Source organism: Cavia porcellus, unplaced genomic scaffold, assembly GCF_034190915.1.
Source record: "Cavia porcellus strain 051 isolate PalLab524CR breed Dunkin Hartley unplaced genomic scaffold, mCavPor4.1 scaffold_32, whole genome shotgun sequence".
NCBI classification, from domain to species: Eukaryota; Metazoa; Chordata; class Mammalia; order Rodentia; family Caviidae; genus Cavia; species Cavia porcellus.
The window spans coordinates 10,481,408-10,496,041 of record NW_026947515.1 but is presented as its reverse complement, the minus strand read 5'-3'; the positions used below and the strand labels follow the sequence as shown (position 1 = coordinate 10,496,041).

The 14,634-nt window shown below is 37.1% G+C and overlaps 1 protein-coding gene across 1 annotated transcript; it reads right to left on the bottom strand.

Annotated features, from left to right (window-relative positions):
• Positions 1-3,527: 3,527 nt before the first annotated feature.
• On the bottom strand, positions 3,528-11,690 carry LOC134474498 (zinc finger protein 709-like; the record flags this gene model as incomplete). The annotated part of the gene is made up of 3 exons (XM_063242670.1): positions 11,678-11,690; positions 4,206-4,909; positions 3,528-4,121 (listed from the first exon to the last, which is right to left on the bottom strand). Coding segments are annotated over exons 1-3 (1,311 nt in total), but the record flags the coding sequence as incomplete, so codon positions are not given.
• Between the last annotated feature and the right edge of the window lie 2,944 nt (positions 11,691-14,634).

The following is a 14,634-nucleotide window of genomic DNA, read 5'->3' as shown; positions in this document are numbered from 1 at the left end:
ACACTGTCTTGATATGTTTGATGCTATTGTATACGAAGTTATACTCAAATAATTCAAGGAATGAGGCACTATGGTGACTACTATTATGTTAGATTATCTGGGAGTGAAACACAATTATGCTTAAATTGTTCCATTCTGACCAGTGTTGTTCTATTACAATATCCTCTTTTATCTCAATCTCCACCCTTTTTTTAAATTAAACTTTTTTATTTTTTTCAATTAAGGGAAAACTAAATTTAAAAATAGCGGGATGTATTATAGTAACTATTAGTTTTCCTATTAACCTGATTTGAACCCCAGTATTGCTCTCCACATCTTGTTCTGTCTGATTTTACTATATTCTATTTTGTTTGATAATATCAAGTTTGAGTGTATAGACAACCACTTTGAAAGCCATAAGATTTATTATGATGGCCCATTATAGTTTGACTATTATCTTCTTTTGAAGTCTTGCAAGGTTTCCAGTGTAGGTTTTTTTGGTCTTGTTCTGTACAGTTTTGATCAATTCTATTATACCTGATGATATAGCAACTCTTTTTAAAAATAGCAAGAGGCACCATGGTAACCATTTTTGATCATCTGATAGTCTATTTTTGCATCATGTACTATGCCCATCCTTCTGTTCTAACTGTCTCTGTTTTATTTAGTCATGTTAGGATTTATTCTCTTCAAAAAAATGTAATAAGAACTGTGGGAGTAAAAAAACTCAAAACGTGTAACTGTTATTGTAAAAAAGAGAGGAAAGGAAGGTGGTCTAAGGGATATAACTGCATGCTTGAGTGTGTAGGATGGAAAATCATATTACTCAGCTTTTGTTGGATCACTGAACAGAACCTTCTGCAATCTCACTGTATGAATGTCCACTTTATATGCTTTAATTTTATAATTTGGACAACTGTTTCTAAGATGACTGAAAGGGTTTTGGCCCAGATAGGACACTGTAGCCAGGAAAGCCACAACCGGAAGCAGGAAGCCCCATCTCCCCTGCCCCTAGGAAGTTACCTGTGATGCCATCTTCCCACCCCTGGAAATTTACATAGGGCACCAAACCTAAGACCAATGGACTACCTGGGTATCCCTAATGCCCGCCTTAGGTTCCACCCCAAACCAAGCCTATTTACAAGCCCCCATGCCACGTGTCCGCCGGAGAGATCACTTGACGCCAGCGGTGGGGGTGCCTGTCATCTCTCTCCGTGTTCTCAGAATAAAGGCCACTTTTTATTTTATATTTCTCATCTTTTGTTAATATTTTTCATCTTTTGGAAATAACCCTAGCAATGACAATATGTAACCTATTAACTAGTGATTTCTTACTGTATTTTTTCTTGAAATTCTGTATTACTTGTACCCTTTTACTGCTTTGTTTTTTATTTCCTTTCTTCTCTTTAATTAAACAAATAATCAAACCTGGAATGGATATCTTTTATTTATTTATTTTTTTGGCTCTGGAGATCAAACTCATGACCTCACACTTGCCAGGCAGGTGCCTTAAGCCACTGAGCTAAATCCCCAGCCCACCAATGGATATCTTTTACACCTTGTCATCTTCAGAGTAGTTGCCTCTGCTCTTGAACTTGATACCAGCAAGCATATCAAATGTGAATAAAATCAGTCAAGGCCAAATAACATTGAAACAATCCAGCTTCAAAGAAGATCAGTCATAGAAGACAATGTAAGTAATATAGGGATTCAGTTTTAGTTAATAGGAAATTAAGGATAATTACCATGGTATAACCTGCTATTTTTGGGTTATCTCTCTGTGCCCTCAAATCTAATATGAGTAGACAGACCAGAACAAAATATAACCAAACTATACAGAGCAACAAGACTACTGTAGCTTTTAAATCCTGATACACTTTTAACTATGTCCTCTGCCTTCTTTTTTAGGCAATTCCTCACCTTTATCCTTCTCAGGATACTATTATTCACTGTTCAGAATGATATTAGTCTAGTCTCTTATGTTCCATTTCAGCATACATAAAGATAAAGACAGCTACTACAAAGACCATGACAGACATTATTGTAGTCATTATCGACTTCCCCCAAATCAGTCTTGAAGATCAAAAAAGCTTGCATCATCCTGTAATTACTTGATTAGTTCTATAATATTCAGTATATATTCAAAGTGTGTGAGGATGGGAACAACTATTTGGAAAAAAACTAGAGACAGTAAAATAGACAGTGAACATTTCCAGTGGACTTGCTTTGAAATCTGTGTTTCCTTAACTTGTTTCCTTATGAACTGTTTTGCTCTGTTTTGCTATGTTTAATCTTACCCTCTTTAAGAAAAAAAAGTGTGTAGGACAGATAGGCATATTAATAACTTTTTGGTGGATCATTGAGGTGAACCGTGACAGTGTCATTATTTGAATATCACTTTGTATGCTTTCAATTTGTAACTTGAACAACTACTTCTAAGATGACAATATAATACTAATCAACTAGTGATTTCTTATTGTTTATTTTTCTGAAATTCTGTATTATTTCTACACTTTTTTTTCTCTTTAAATAAACAACATTACAATTCAGAAAATACAAAATTTAACTTCTAAAGACAAAATATTAAGTATGAAGGCACTATCCATACTTGAAAGTGAAAAGCCCATTTCAGTTTAGCATGTTTAATTACAAGATGCCATGTTGAAGCACAAAAACATCTAGATTAATAAATCTAGAGAGGTACAAGTGATTAACTGAAAACCATACAACATGTGCACCTAAGGAGAGCCCCACCACAGATTTGTCATTTCTGGAATATTTGTGAAGAAATATTGACATCTAACTTCTGTATTGATTATTTCTTCAGGTCTCCTTGGGATTTTTAAAGTAAACTTAGATCTAAACTGTCTGAACAGTGATGCTTTTTCTATGTATTTAACAAGAAACATGGATTGCTATATTTCTCACATTGGTAATCCACATATCATCTCTGCCTAGTGAGCTCTTTCAGATATGTAACAATGATCAAGTATGCTGAGAGTATTCCCATAACACAAAGGGTTTATCTCTTGTGTGAGTTTTTTTCATGTATTTCCCTTACAATCTGGCTGCTGAAAGTGTCTCCATTTGCTTACATAGCCAGTGGTTCTTCCCAGTGTGAATTTTTTCATGTGTTTTGCAATGACTATATGCAGTAAAAGCTTTGCCACATTGTTATACACATAGGCTTTCTCACCAGTGTGAAGTCATAGATGTATTTTACAAAATCCATGTGTGGTGAAAGCTTTCCCACATTCTTCACATACACACAGGGTTTCTCAACCATGCAAATTTTATAATGTATTGGACAATGAGCATTTCTGCAGAAACCTTTCCCACATTCCTACCATATGTAAGTTTTCTGCCCACTGTGAAGATTTTCATGCATTATGCAATATATACCTGTGCTGAAACCATTCTCATGATGCCTATATACACTGGTTTTATATTGAATGTGAACTTTCATGTTTCTTACAATCTCCCTGTGTTTTAAAAGCTTTCCCACATTGCTTACACACATATGCTTTCTCTCCAGTGTGAATTCTTTCATGAACCTTACAATTTGCACGTGTGTTAAAAGCTTTCCCACATTGCTTACATACATATGGTTTCTCTCCAGTGTGAATTCTTTCATGTTCCTTACAAAATCCAGGTCTGGTAAAAGCTTTCCCACATTGCTTACATACATAGGGTTTCTCTCCAGTGTGAATTCTTTCATGAACCTTACAATTTGCATGTGTGTTAAAAGCTTTCCCACATTGCTTACATACATAGGGTTTCTCTCCAGTGTGAATTCTTTCATGTTGCTTACAGTATCCCCATGTGTTAAAAGCTTTCCCACATTGCTTACATACATATGGTTTCTCTCCAGTGTGAATTCTTTCATGTTCCTTACAAAATCCAGGTCTGGTAAAAGCTTTCCCACATTGCTTACATACATAGGGTTTCTCTCCAGTGTGAATTCTTTCATGAACCTTACAATTTGCATGTGTGTTAAAAGCTTTCCCACATTGCTTACATACATAGGGTTTCTCTCCAGTGTGAATTCTTTCATGTTGCTTACAGTATCCCCATGTGTTAAAAGCTTTCCCACATTGCTTACATACATATGGTTTCTCTCCAGTGTGAATTCTTTCATGTTCCTTACAAAATTCAGGTCTGGTAAAAGCTTTCCCACATTGCTTACATACATAGGGTTTCTCTCCAGTGTGAATTCTTTCATGAACCTTACAATTTGCATGTGTGTTAAAAGCTTTCCCACATTGCTTACATACATATGGTTTCTCTCCAGTGTGAATTCTTTCATGTTCCTTACAAAATCCAGGTCTGGTAAAAGCTTTCCCACATTGCTTACATACATAGGGTTTCTCTCCAGTGTGAATTCTTTCATGTTTCTTACAACATCCAGGTCTGGTAAAAGCTTTCCCACATTCCTTACATACATAGGGTTTCTCTCCAGTGTGAATTCTTTCATGATTCTTACAATCTCCCTGTGTTTTAAAAGCTTTCCCACATTGCTTACATACATATGGTTTCTCTCCAGTGTGAATTCTTTCATGAACCTTATAACTTGCACGTATGTTAAAAGCTTTCCCACATTGCTTACATACATATGGTTTATCTCCAGTGTGAATTCTTTCATGTTCCTTACAATATTCAGGTCTGGTAAAAGCTTTCCCACATTGCTTACATACATATGGTTTCTCTCCAGTGTGAATTCTTTCATGTGCCTTACAACGTCCAGGTCTGGTAAAAGCTTTCCCACATTGCTTACATACATAGGGTTTCTCTGCACTGCAATATTTTTCATGGATCTGAACATCATGGTGTGTTTCTGTTTCTTTCACATTCACATTACCTTCTGCATTACAAAGAAGTACTTCTTTACACTGCTTCCAAGATGTATGTCCATAAGATTTCCCTAGCTTGTCGTTTCTGGAAAGAAAAAAATCACATATAGGATTTATAACCATATTACTAAGCTTTTTTCAAGAGTTGAACAAAACTGTTTGCAGTCTCATTGTTTGAATCCCCACTTGATATGTTTCACTTTTGTATTTCATGACTATTTCTATGATCAGCATTTGTAATCATCATCTTGCTATTTGTTACTGTTTTTTTTCACTTTGAATGCAGTATTATTTCTACTTATTTTGTCTTATTTAATCTTTCCTTATATTAAATTTAAAAAAAGAAAAAATTCACTGTGAAATTGGTCTCCGTTTAATGACTGCATTAATATCAAGTTCTGTGTTTAATGCCTGCTAAGAAATTCTGACCAAGAAGCAACAGAATGGCCTTGTAAGATATGTTGAAAACAACCATTCCCAAAAGACTGGTACACATTTGGAAATCTTAAAAGTTGGTACTTTGAAATGCATAATCTTTACCTTCACTTTGGGAATGGGTACATATATGTATCACATGCAGATTATTCTCATATGTTTCCCCATCACAATCTTCCTTCTGTCCTTAACTTGTAGTTCCCTTTTCCATCTGGTCAGTCTTACTTTTCTCTAACAACTCTGTTTCATTTCTTTCCACATTTTGTATTTTGGTTTCTCCTCTAAAAGAAAGCCAGTGACCTTTTAGGTTTTATAGCTGAGTTATTTCACTGAATTGATGGGTGAAAGACCCATCTAATTCTTATGGCAAATGACATTATATTATTTATTTTTTGACATTATATAACACATTTTTTCCATTCTGGGCTGGGAATGAGCAACATATATTAGCATAAATCTATAGCTTTTTAAAAATCTATTTTAACAGATTTTCATAGATCATTAAGCTGTGAAGTTTGAACTTGAAATTGCCATTCTGCAAACAGATTTGCAAACTCTAGTGTGCTGGGTTTACAAGAATGTAAAATCACAGAGAGTCTATTAAAATTTTCCTTCTCCACAAATCCAGTGATACATAGATAAGCTTCAAGGCCTGATCTGTCATAACTTGATCTGCTTTGTATATGACTAAGCATGTATCAGTATTTTATGCAGATTTTGAGATTTTAAAAATATCCAGGACAAGTATGAGGGGATCAGTTTCTAGAGACAACTGCATACTGATATTCAAAATTAGTGCACTAACATTCCACCAGCCTACTAAGAATATTAGTCAGAATCGCCGATTGTCTAGAGCATGGCTTGGAAACATGAGCACTCAGTTTTATTTCACATTCTATTGCAATCTTAGCAATTGTTAGATAATGAATGTGTTGTATTCACATGTATATATGGGTAGAAAAACTGAAGGCAGAATGTCATAACTCAAAGTGCATGCCTTTCATACAGATCTATATGCAATGTCATACATTTTCATGATTTAATTCCCTCATATATACACTAGCTTATACATCTTTGGAGAATATTACTGACATTAAATTGAATGGTGCCTCATTTCTTTGGTGGTCATTTTTCTGCTGACTCACTAATTACTCAAGAACATTCCTCTCCTTGTGAGTGTGAATTACCTTAAGTATCTCCAGTAAATTTTGCATTCTTTTTCAGCTTCCTGGATATCCCCAAGTCCTCCTGAATTGTAGACATAGAAATACCAGGACTCAGTTGAGTAATACATACAAATTAATAGATTTTGTTTAGATTTATGATATAATGTGTCCAGGTCTGAGCTATTTTTAAAAATATTTTCATATTCTTTTTAACAAAACAGCACTAATGAGCAACAAACAATATTCTGACAGCATGAGTGCCAAAAAAGATTTCATCCTTACCTATTGCAGCCATGTTCCTAAAGATTTCACCCATCACATCTCTGTAGAGGTTCTTTTGGGATGGACTCAGCAAACTCCACTCCTCATTGCTGAAGTTCACAACCACATCCTCAAAGATAACCGCCTCCTAAAGGATCATACATATATTTCTCAAAGGAAGCTTGAGACCCCAGGTTTGCTATATCTTAAATTCTCTCCTACAAATCTGAATCAAAAGCAAAGTGTGGTGGTGCATATCTATAATCCCAGCACTCAAAAGGCGAGACAGGTAGGCATCAGTGAGGTCAGGCCAATTCTAGGCTCTATAGGGTGTTCAAATCCAGCTGATATACATACAGAAAGCTTGTCTCAATAAAACAAAACTAAACTAAACAAATACAACCAAACAAAACAGCTGAATGAAGACTGATTTCTTCCAATTTTAATCCATGTCTTGGTCGTTAATTTTGTGTCTATATACATTTTTGAAGACAGCAAATTTGATACTAGATTGCAACTCACTGCTAATATAACAGCCAAATAGGAGCACTGATTCTTGTGCTGAGTCATGGCAAGATTCCCTGTGCTCTTTCTCTAAAGCAGAGCTCACAGTGAGAAGCCTGCAGGACCAGCAACCACAAAGCACAGAGGCAGATAAATGTCTCATCAATTGCCTTGGAAGCCAAGCAAGCACCTCCCCTCCCTAGTCAGAGGTGGCAGTCTGGAAAACTGCAGCCCTTCCAGGGGGATAACCAGCAGCAGCTCCTAAGATCCGTTCTATGTTGGAACTTAGGGCGCTGTGAAACCAAACAACCAGCCTGTCTCCCTAGTAAGCAACACTGAACCTACTGATGCACCACCTAGAATCAAACACCCCACTTCCCTACCCCTCTTCTCCTGTCACCCCACATTAGCAAATGGGAACCAGAAATCTGAGCATCTCCTGGGAAGTAGACCATAGCAAATAAGGGGGACTTCCTTCTACTATCTCCTTGAAGGAAAACATTTTTATTATTGTTTCACTCTATTCTGATTAATGGTACTGCTCAATTCAATATTCTGTTTTGATAAGTTCTATAATGTTCTGCATTTCATCTCATTTTGATATATGTGATTAAAGAACAACTATGACAAAGATAACAAAATATACTGTGATACCTATTACTGTTATCCCAGTAACCTGTTGTGAAGTTGTGTACCAATTTCACTGTGTGATCTTAGTTGACCTTAAGCTGCCTTGTTCTGTTCTATTTTACCAATTTCAAAATTAAATAAAAAATCTCAGTAATCACGTTGATAGACTACAGATGATGTCTGTTCAAATCTCATTTAGGCCAATGAGTACTTTGTTCTTAATATACTTAAGCAGCATTTTGAAACATGAATTTGGTTTCATAGAACAAAACATAAATAACATCAAATATGGTATATAAATAATAACTCAAGTGTTAGTGGAAAACAGCTGTATTTTAAAAATATGTATATAAAATGAAACCAGGCCCAAGCTGTAAATTAAACATCACTGTCACCAAGTGATCACTTTCAATTCAAATATAAGAAATATATCTTGGGAGGCTGGTGAAGGATTTCTTCCTTGAATTTGGGGCTTTCCTAACTTACAGAGCTGTCTAAAATAGAAACCCCTGATTGAGACACCAAACAGACAAAGTGAAACTTAAAAAGAGACTGCATAACACACCTTTGGTTAGTTTTAAAAAAATTATAGCCACACAATACAGAAAAATTCCAACAATAGTCAACACTTTCTCAGAAACAATGTGGATATCGTCCATAATACACAGAAAATATTTTCATAGTTGCGTATTTAGCTCAGTGTCATGAACACCTGCCTGGAAAGCATAGGTCATGCGTTTCATCCTTGGTACAAAAAAATTGAAAATTTCAGCTTCATGAGAATGGGGCATAATTAGAGATAATCAAATTAGATCTCAAGTATGGAACACAAAAATTATGGGTTGACAGGGATGTGGAATACTGATTGTTGCCAGAGCTGGTGTTGATCACCTCAATGAAGCAATCAGAACCCAACTTAACTTCACACTTACTCTAAGAACTACCTGACTTTCAGTGAAGACGCTCTCTGTTGTATGTCCTGCGATTTGCTGCCTGGATCCTGTCACCCACTTCCACATCTTTTCCACACTCCTCTGATCCATCCTAAGCAGAAAACCCTTCATGCCTAACTATCGATATCACTGCAAAATTTCTATTTAGGGCTTCTCATTTGCACCACTTAGATAAGTCCACTGTAGAGAATTTCCACATTTAAACTGTCTATTAACCAAGCTACTAAATCAGCTCTTAATTCAGAGGTGACACCCCTATTCCTTTCCATTCAGAAGGGCATCACATGTATATGACCATGCAAATGTGTAAATTTTGGCATTTTTCGATGAGAATTTAAGAAGTAGCCCTTTCTGGAATTTGTCCTTCACAAATTTTTACCCCGTCCTTGATAACACATTTTACTTCATTTTTCTCAGACTTCAAAACTCTATGGCTGTTCTCACAAACCTAGTCTGTGAGCAAGGGTGCCACCTAAATAATTAAGTATGTTCAGAAATTATTTTGCACTGATCTGTATAATACACAGGAGTTCACCAGTTGTTTCCGAAGCCTTTCTCTGCTGAGGCACAGTACTACATATCTCTGAATTCTCAGACCTTTGTCACTACCTGTCATGAGGATGGAAATAGGAGAACATACTATAAATTTAGGAGATCACTATAAATACAAAAAAGCCCAAGTTTAAGTTGAGCCATTGTGGCTATGAGGCCCTGCATTACATACATTAATAAACTCTGGACATTCCAGATCTGTTACTCTGCAGAAAGAGAGCATAGACCTAGATCATTACTGCTCTACAAGCTACAAAAGCATCATAGTCAGGGTCTTCCCAAGCTCCGCCCAATGACTAAGATGGTGGACTTACAGGCTAGCAGTGAATTTCAAAGATGATACTTGAGTCTGCTGCTGTCATAGTGAAGCCAGGGTTCTGGGGACCCCAAATTACCCTTGCCAACAGCAAGAGGCAAAAGGAATAGTGAATGACCCATGGCCAAAGCTGGAGGACCTCAGGAGCTGGAGCTAACTGAATACCTGAGGCTCCAGACACTGGAACTACTGCTAAACACTTGTAACTGATTTTGCCCAATCCACGCTATTTCTGGGCGCCTATCCACAACCTCACCATTCCATGGCTACAGGATCTCTCAGGTTCTTTGCCAAGCAGGCCACAGGACATCAAAAGTACTAAATGAGATCCAGCAAACATTTTGCTACCACTATTGTACTCAGAACAGGTGAATCATGCTGAGAAACCAGAACAGACAGAAGTCACAGCCAGCAGTGGCCCACCTGATTGGACAGTTCATATAGCCTGCCCCTTCATCACTGATTGACTCCTGCTCTACAGCCCTCCTTCTGAGTCAAGAATAAACAGAGAAAGGAGCCCCTCTCTGCAAGAGAGGATCCCAAATAATAGACTGTATTGCAGAGACTTCTGGAGCTGCCATTCTTCTACAGTGGTGATCTCAGCTCGACAGAGGAGTGTTTGTACTGAAGAGCTTTCCTCAGGCTTTTAATTTTCAAATCCATTTGATTTCAAGGAAAAAAGAACACATCAACTAAAATTAAATTCCAAAACATGTCAATCAGGGGGCAACAATGGTATATACATTGCACACTGTCATCCCCAGAACATTCACCCAGAGCACAAGACATCTGTACTCAATTTTCTAAACAGTGCTGTTAACAAGGTCCTGAGTCATTTAAATACTATTGGCATGAGACATGGCTAGGTCCCCCAAGGAGCCCATGCAGGAGACCAGATACCTTGCAACTATGGCGTAGACTGACACCTCATGCTATGGGCCAAGGCTCAAGACAAATGATAAGCAAATTCATCCATATCCTAAGGATTGATATTCTAAATAGTTCCCTAGCACTCTGAGGAAGTCAGGAGTCACCATTTAAAGAAATGTATCCTTATCCTAAAGATTGACATTCTAAATAGTTCCTATCATCCTGAGGAACTCAGGAGTCACCCTCCCAAACCCCTAAGGGAAGAGACACAGCTGCCTAAGAATGCCTGCTTTCTATGTCACTCCCTTCCCCCTTTGTTCCCAATTAAATCAACTTTACCTGAACTTATAATCTTATTGGCTACCATAACTCTGTCCCATCTTATGCCCATCTGCATTGTGAGTTCCTAGTTTTCCCCACCTTAAACTCACTTCACCACATGATTTTACTCTATAAAGGTCCCTAGAATGGACAGTGTTTGGCAACCTGCTCAGGATACCTTCTCTCTCTCAGGCAGCTTTTTTTCTCTGAATAAGTATAATCTTCTCTTAATCTCTGTTGTTCCTAAAATTCATTCTTTGACTTTACAGGACAAAAACCTAATATCAGACATAGTAGACCGGGAGATTCATTTCAGGATAACAATATCAGTATAAACGTTTCTCTTTCTTGAAGTCAGAGAAATCAGTAATTGTTTGTATCACACATAGTTGATCTCACCATGCCATGAATACTTGCATTGAAGGCTTTAACCCTGCTTTTAAGTGCTGCTTCTTTTTCTGAAACTGAACTGATCTGTAATTTTGGTTATGGTATTGACAATGCATTAAGAAATTGACTCAAAATATTTCTTATGAATGGTTTACCAACAGCCATGGAGAAAGACAGATAGCAAAAATTCTTTGTTTTGATTTCTTCATTTAAACCAAAGGATGTACTTGAAAGAGCTTTGCCCTTCAAACAATTACAGGACCTCATGGTTGTAGTTCAAGGTAGAAGAATGTGAAATCAGGGATGCTTACTCATATGGCCACTTCCTCTTTTCTCCTTGAATACAACTTCCTCTTGCTTTCCCAGGGGCCTAAAGAAAATTCCCATCAGCTCCTAGCATGACATCAATGTCCCCTCCAAGCACCACATCCAGTCAAAAGTCACATATACCCCATAAACCCATAGTCAGTGGGGGGGGGGGAGCCAAACCCTTGGTGGCTGTGAGCTCCTCTCCACATTCTTTAAATAAAAGGCCAGTTTTACATTTCTGATATTCTGCTTCTCTATTGTGCTAATTTAACTCCTCAGTAATCTAACCCACTTTAAACCTATCTCATCACATGATTTTATTCCATAAGGTCTCTAGAAAAGACACAGTCTTTTGCTACAAGCTCAGAATCCCTCCTGTTTTTCTCAGATAGAAGCTTTCAGATAGAATTTTTGGTGTAGTAAAAAAGAGAATACAAAGTCAAAATGGCCTTTATTCTAAGTATATGGGGAGAAACCCATAACCACTGGGGGTCTGGCATTTTCTTCTGGAAATATGTGGGTGGCATACATATAGTTTTTGACTTGGGTGGTGCTTAATTAAAGGTGGCATTGCTGATATGCAAGTAGCTGATTGAGATTCTTTTCTGGCCACAGGTAGGTTGAATAGGGGAAAGGAAAGTGACTTCAAGGTAAAAGTCCCCTGGTTCCACCTCCCAATTCCAAAATATCCTATTTAGAGCAAAATACTTTCACTTTCTATCTCTCAATAAATATATTCTGCTCTTCAACTCTGTTGTTCCTAAAATTCATTCTTGCACTTTAGCGAACACAAACTCATACCAGACATAGAAGTTCAGGAGTTTCATTCCACTATATCATGGCATGGTTGCCTGTATTTCTAACTAACTCAGCTGCCTGTAACTTTAAGAATTGTTTATCAATTTGACTTGGGGTAATTGTAGCAAATAAAATGTTCTTAATGGATATAGGGAAATATATCACTAAATTGAAAAAAATGATTATCACAGTTTTTCTAGCTAGCATCAGCCAACATTTTCAACTTTCAAGTATATGGGAAAACAAAAAATAAAAACAACTCAGAAAATAGCAATCCTGTAGGGTACAGTACATCATTTACTGTAATTGCCATGTTATCTGCAGGTATTTCATAGACCACAAAGGAAACATTAAGCCTATTAATTAACAAGTATCAGTTTCAATAAATGTGCTCATAGCACTGCATCACTGACAAATGCGAGTTTTTTTTTTATGAGGGATTGAACTCATGACCTTGTGCTCTCCAGGCAGCTTCTTGTATCACTGACCTTAATCCCCCGAACCAACAACTTTAGATACTAAATATGACTATTAACAATGTTTAATTTGCCCTTGACATATTTAGTTATAAATTTTGTAAACTTACATTTTCACAAATGAAATGATTTTCTTTCCTTGCAGTTTAAATTACTTTTGTTTATAGGTACCAGGGATCAAAGTTACAACCTAGCACTTTCCAGGCAGACGTTTCTGGTTGCTGAGCTTAAAGCCCTGGCCTGTATTAATGAATATTTTAAATGTATTAACATCACTTTATCCATTCAAATACTATTGTGATTTTAGCAAAGGATGTCAATGTAGACAGAAATTGATATACAATCATAGAGGAACTGGAACCTTCAAGAGTCAATGCAAAAAACTAATACAACAATCACTGCTACAGGCACAGTTGAAGAAAGCCAGACCTGAAGGTGAAGATGAAGTGACCAGGTCTACATGCTCCTGAAGAGAGAAACAACAGCTTGAAATGTACTATAGTTACCACCACCTCCTCCAGGAAGTTCAGATGGGCATCAATCACCATAGTCAATGACCAGAACAACTGGACTATTGTTCCCACAAAATGCCTTGGCTCTTCCCACATACCTTTTCTGGCTGACTTGTTCTCCTGATGAATAATATTAGTTAAGCAGCCATAAGTTTATAGGTTGAATGTAGTCTGAGACCCACACTGTACCCACATTGTGGCTTTCCTGTATAAATGACCCCTGACAATAGGTCTGTGGACAAAACACTGAAGACCACTCCTGAAAATTCAAGGCTATTCTTCTCTCTTTTTTTCTAAGAAAATTTTTGAACCTCTTTTGGTTTGTGACTTCCTTTCTCAATGTTGTGAGCCATAAAACTTGGTGCATTTGACATCAAACAGGGCAGGATTATATTTTTCTTATTTCAATTTAAATATGAAATTCTGCTAAAGGCCACGTTCCAAAGCCTGGATTTCAAGCTGCTTGTTTGCCATGAATTTAAGATTTCCATGAGCTTTTTTTTTTTTTTTTTTTTTTTTGTCTTTTTCGTTTTTTTTTATTGGTACCAGGGATCGAACTCACGACCGCCTGCTTGCAAGGCAGGTGCTTATGCCGCTGAGCTAAATCCCCAGCCCTTCCATGAGCTTTTAAAAGTCCTCATTCTAGTGAACTGCAAATGTATTGGAGGAAGGAGGTCATTGTTGTGCTGTAGCACAGTAGGTGCCATTCCTAAATCTGTTTTTGTCACTGCCTCCTGGATGCCACTACATAGCCTTCCTTCTTCTGCAGCATCATTCAATAAATCCCATTTTGCATAAGTCAACTTTCACTCAGCTCTATAATTTTTTTCGTAGTCTTTCTGTCACCTTGGTTGTTTATGTTTTTCATTTTAGTTTTTTGATTTAAAGACATAGTCTCACTTAGGAGTTCTGGCCAGCCTACTCACTATGTAGGTTAGCCTGTCTTTGAATACATGGCCATTCTCCTGTTTCAGTCTCTTCATCACTAGGGAAAAGAGGTGGGCATTATAACACATGGCAGTTGTCTTTTTTCTCCTCTCCTTTTCACTATTATTCTTTCATTTCAGTGGCAATGTCATTTAATCCTGTTGTTTGCTTGTGTCAGTAAAGGTTTCTGCAGCTTGAGTTGAGTTTGTGAACAACAATATAGGAAGACAAGCAAACCAATTGAGAAATGTGGAATTTCATTAGCTGGTCTCAGGACCAGTTGTATAAAAAACCCCCATCCCCATTTCAGGATCTAAAGAAGAGGCTTTGAACTGGAAAGTTACAGATATTTTAAAAGATAGAATCACAAAAAGATCCTGTTGGA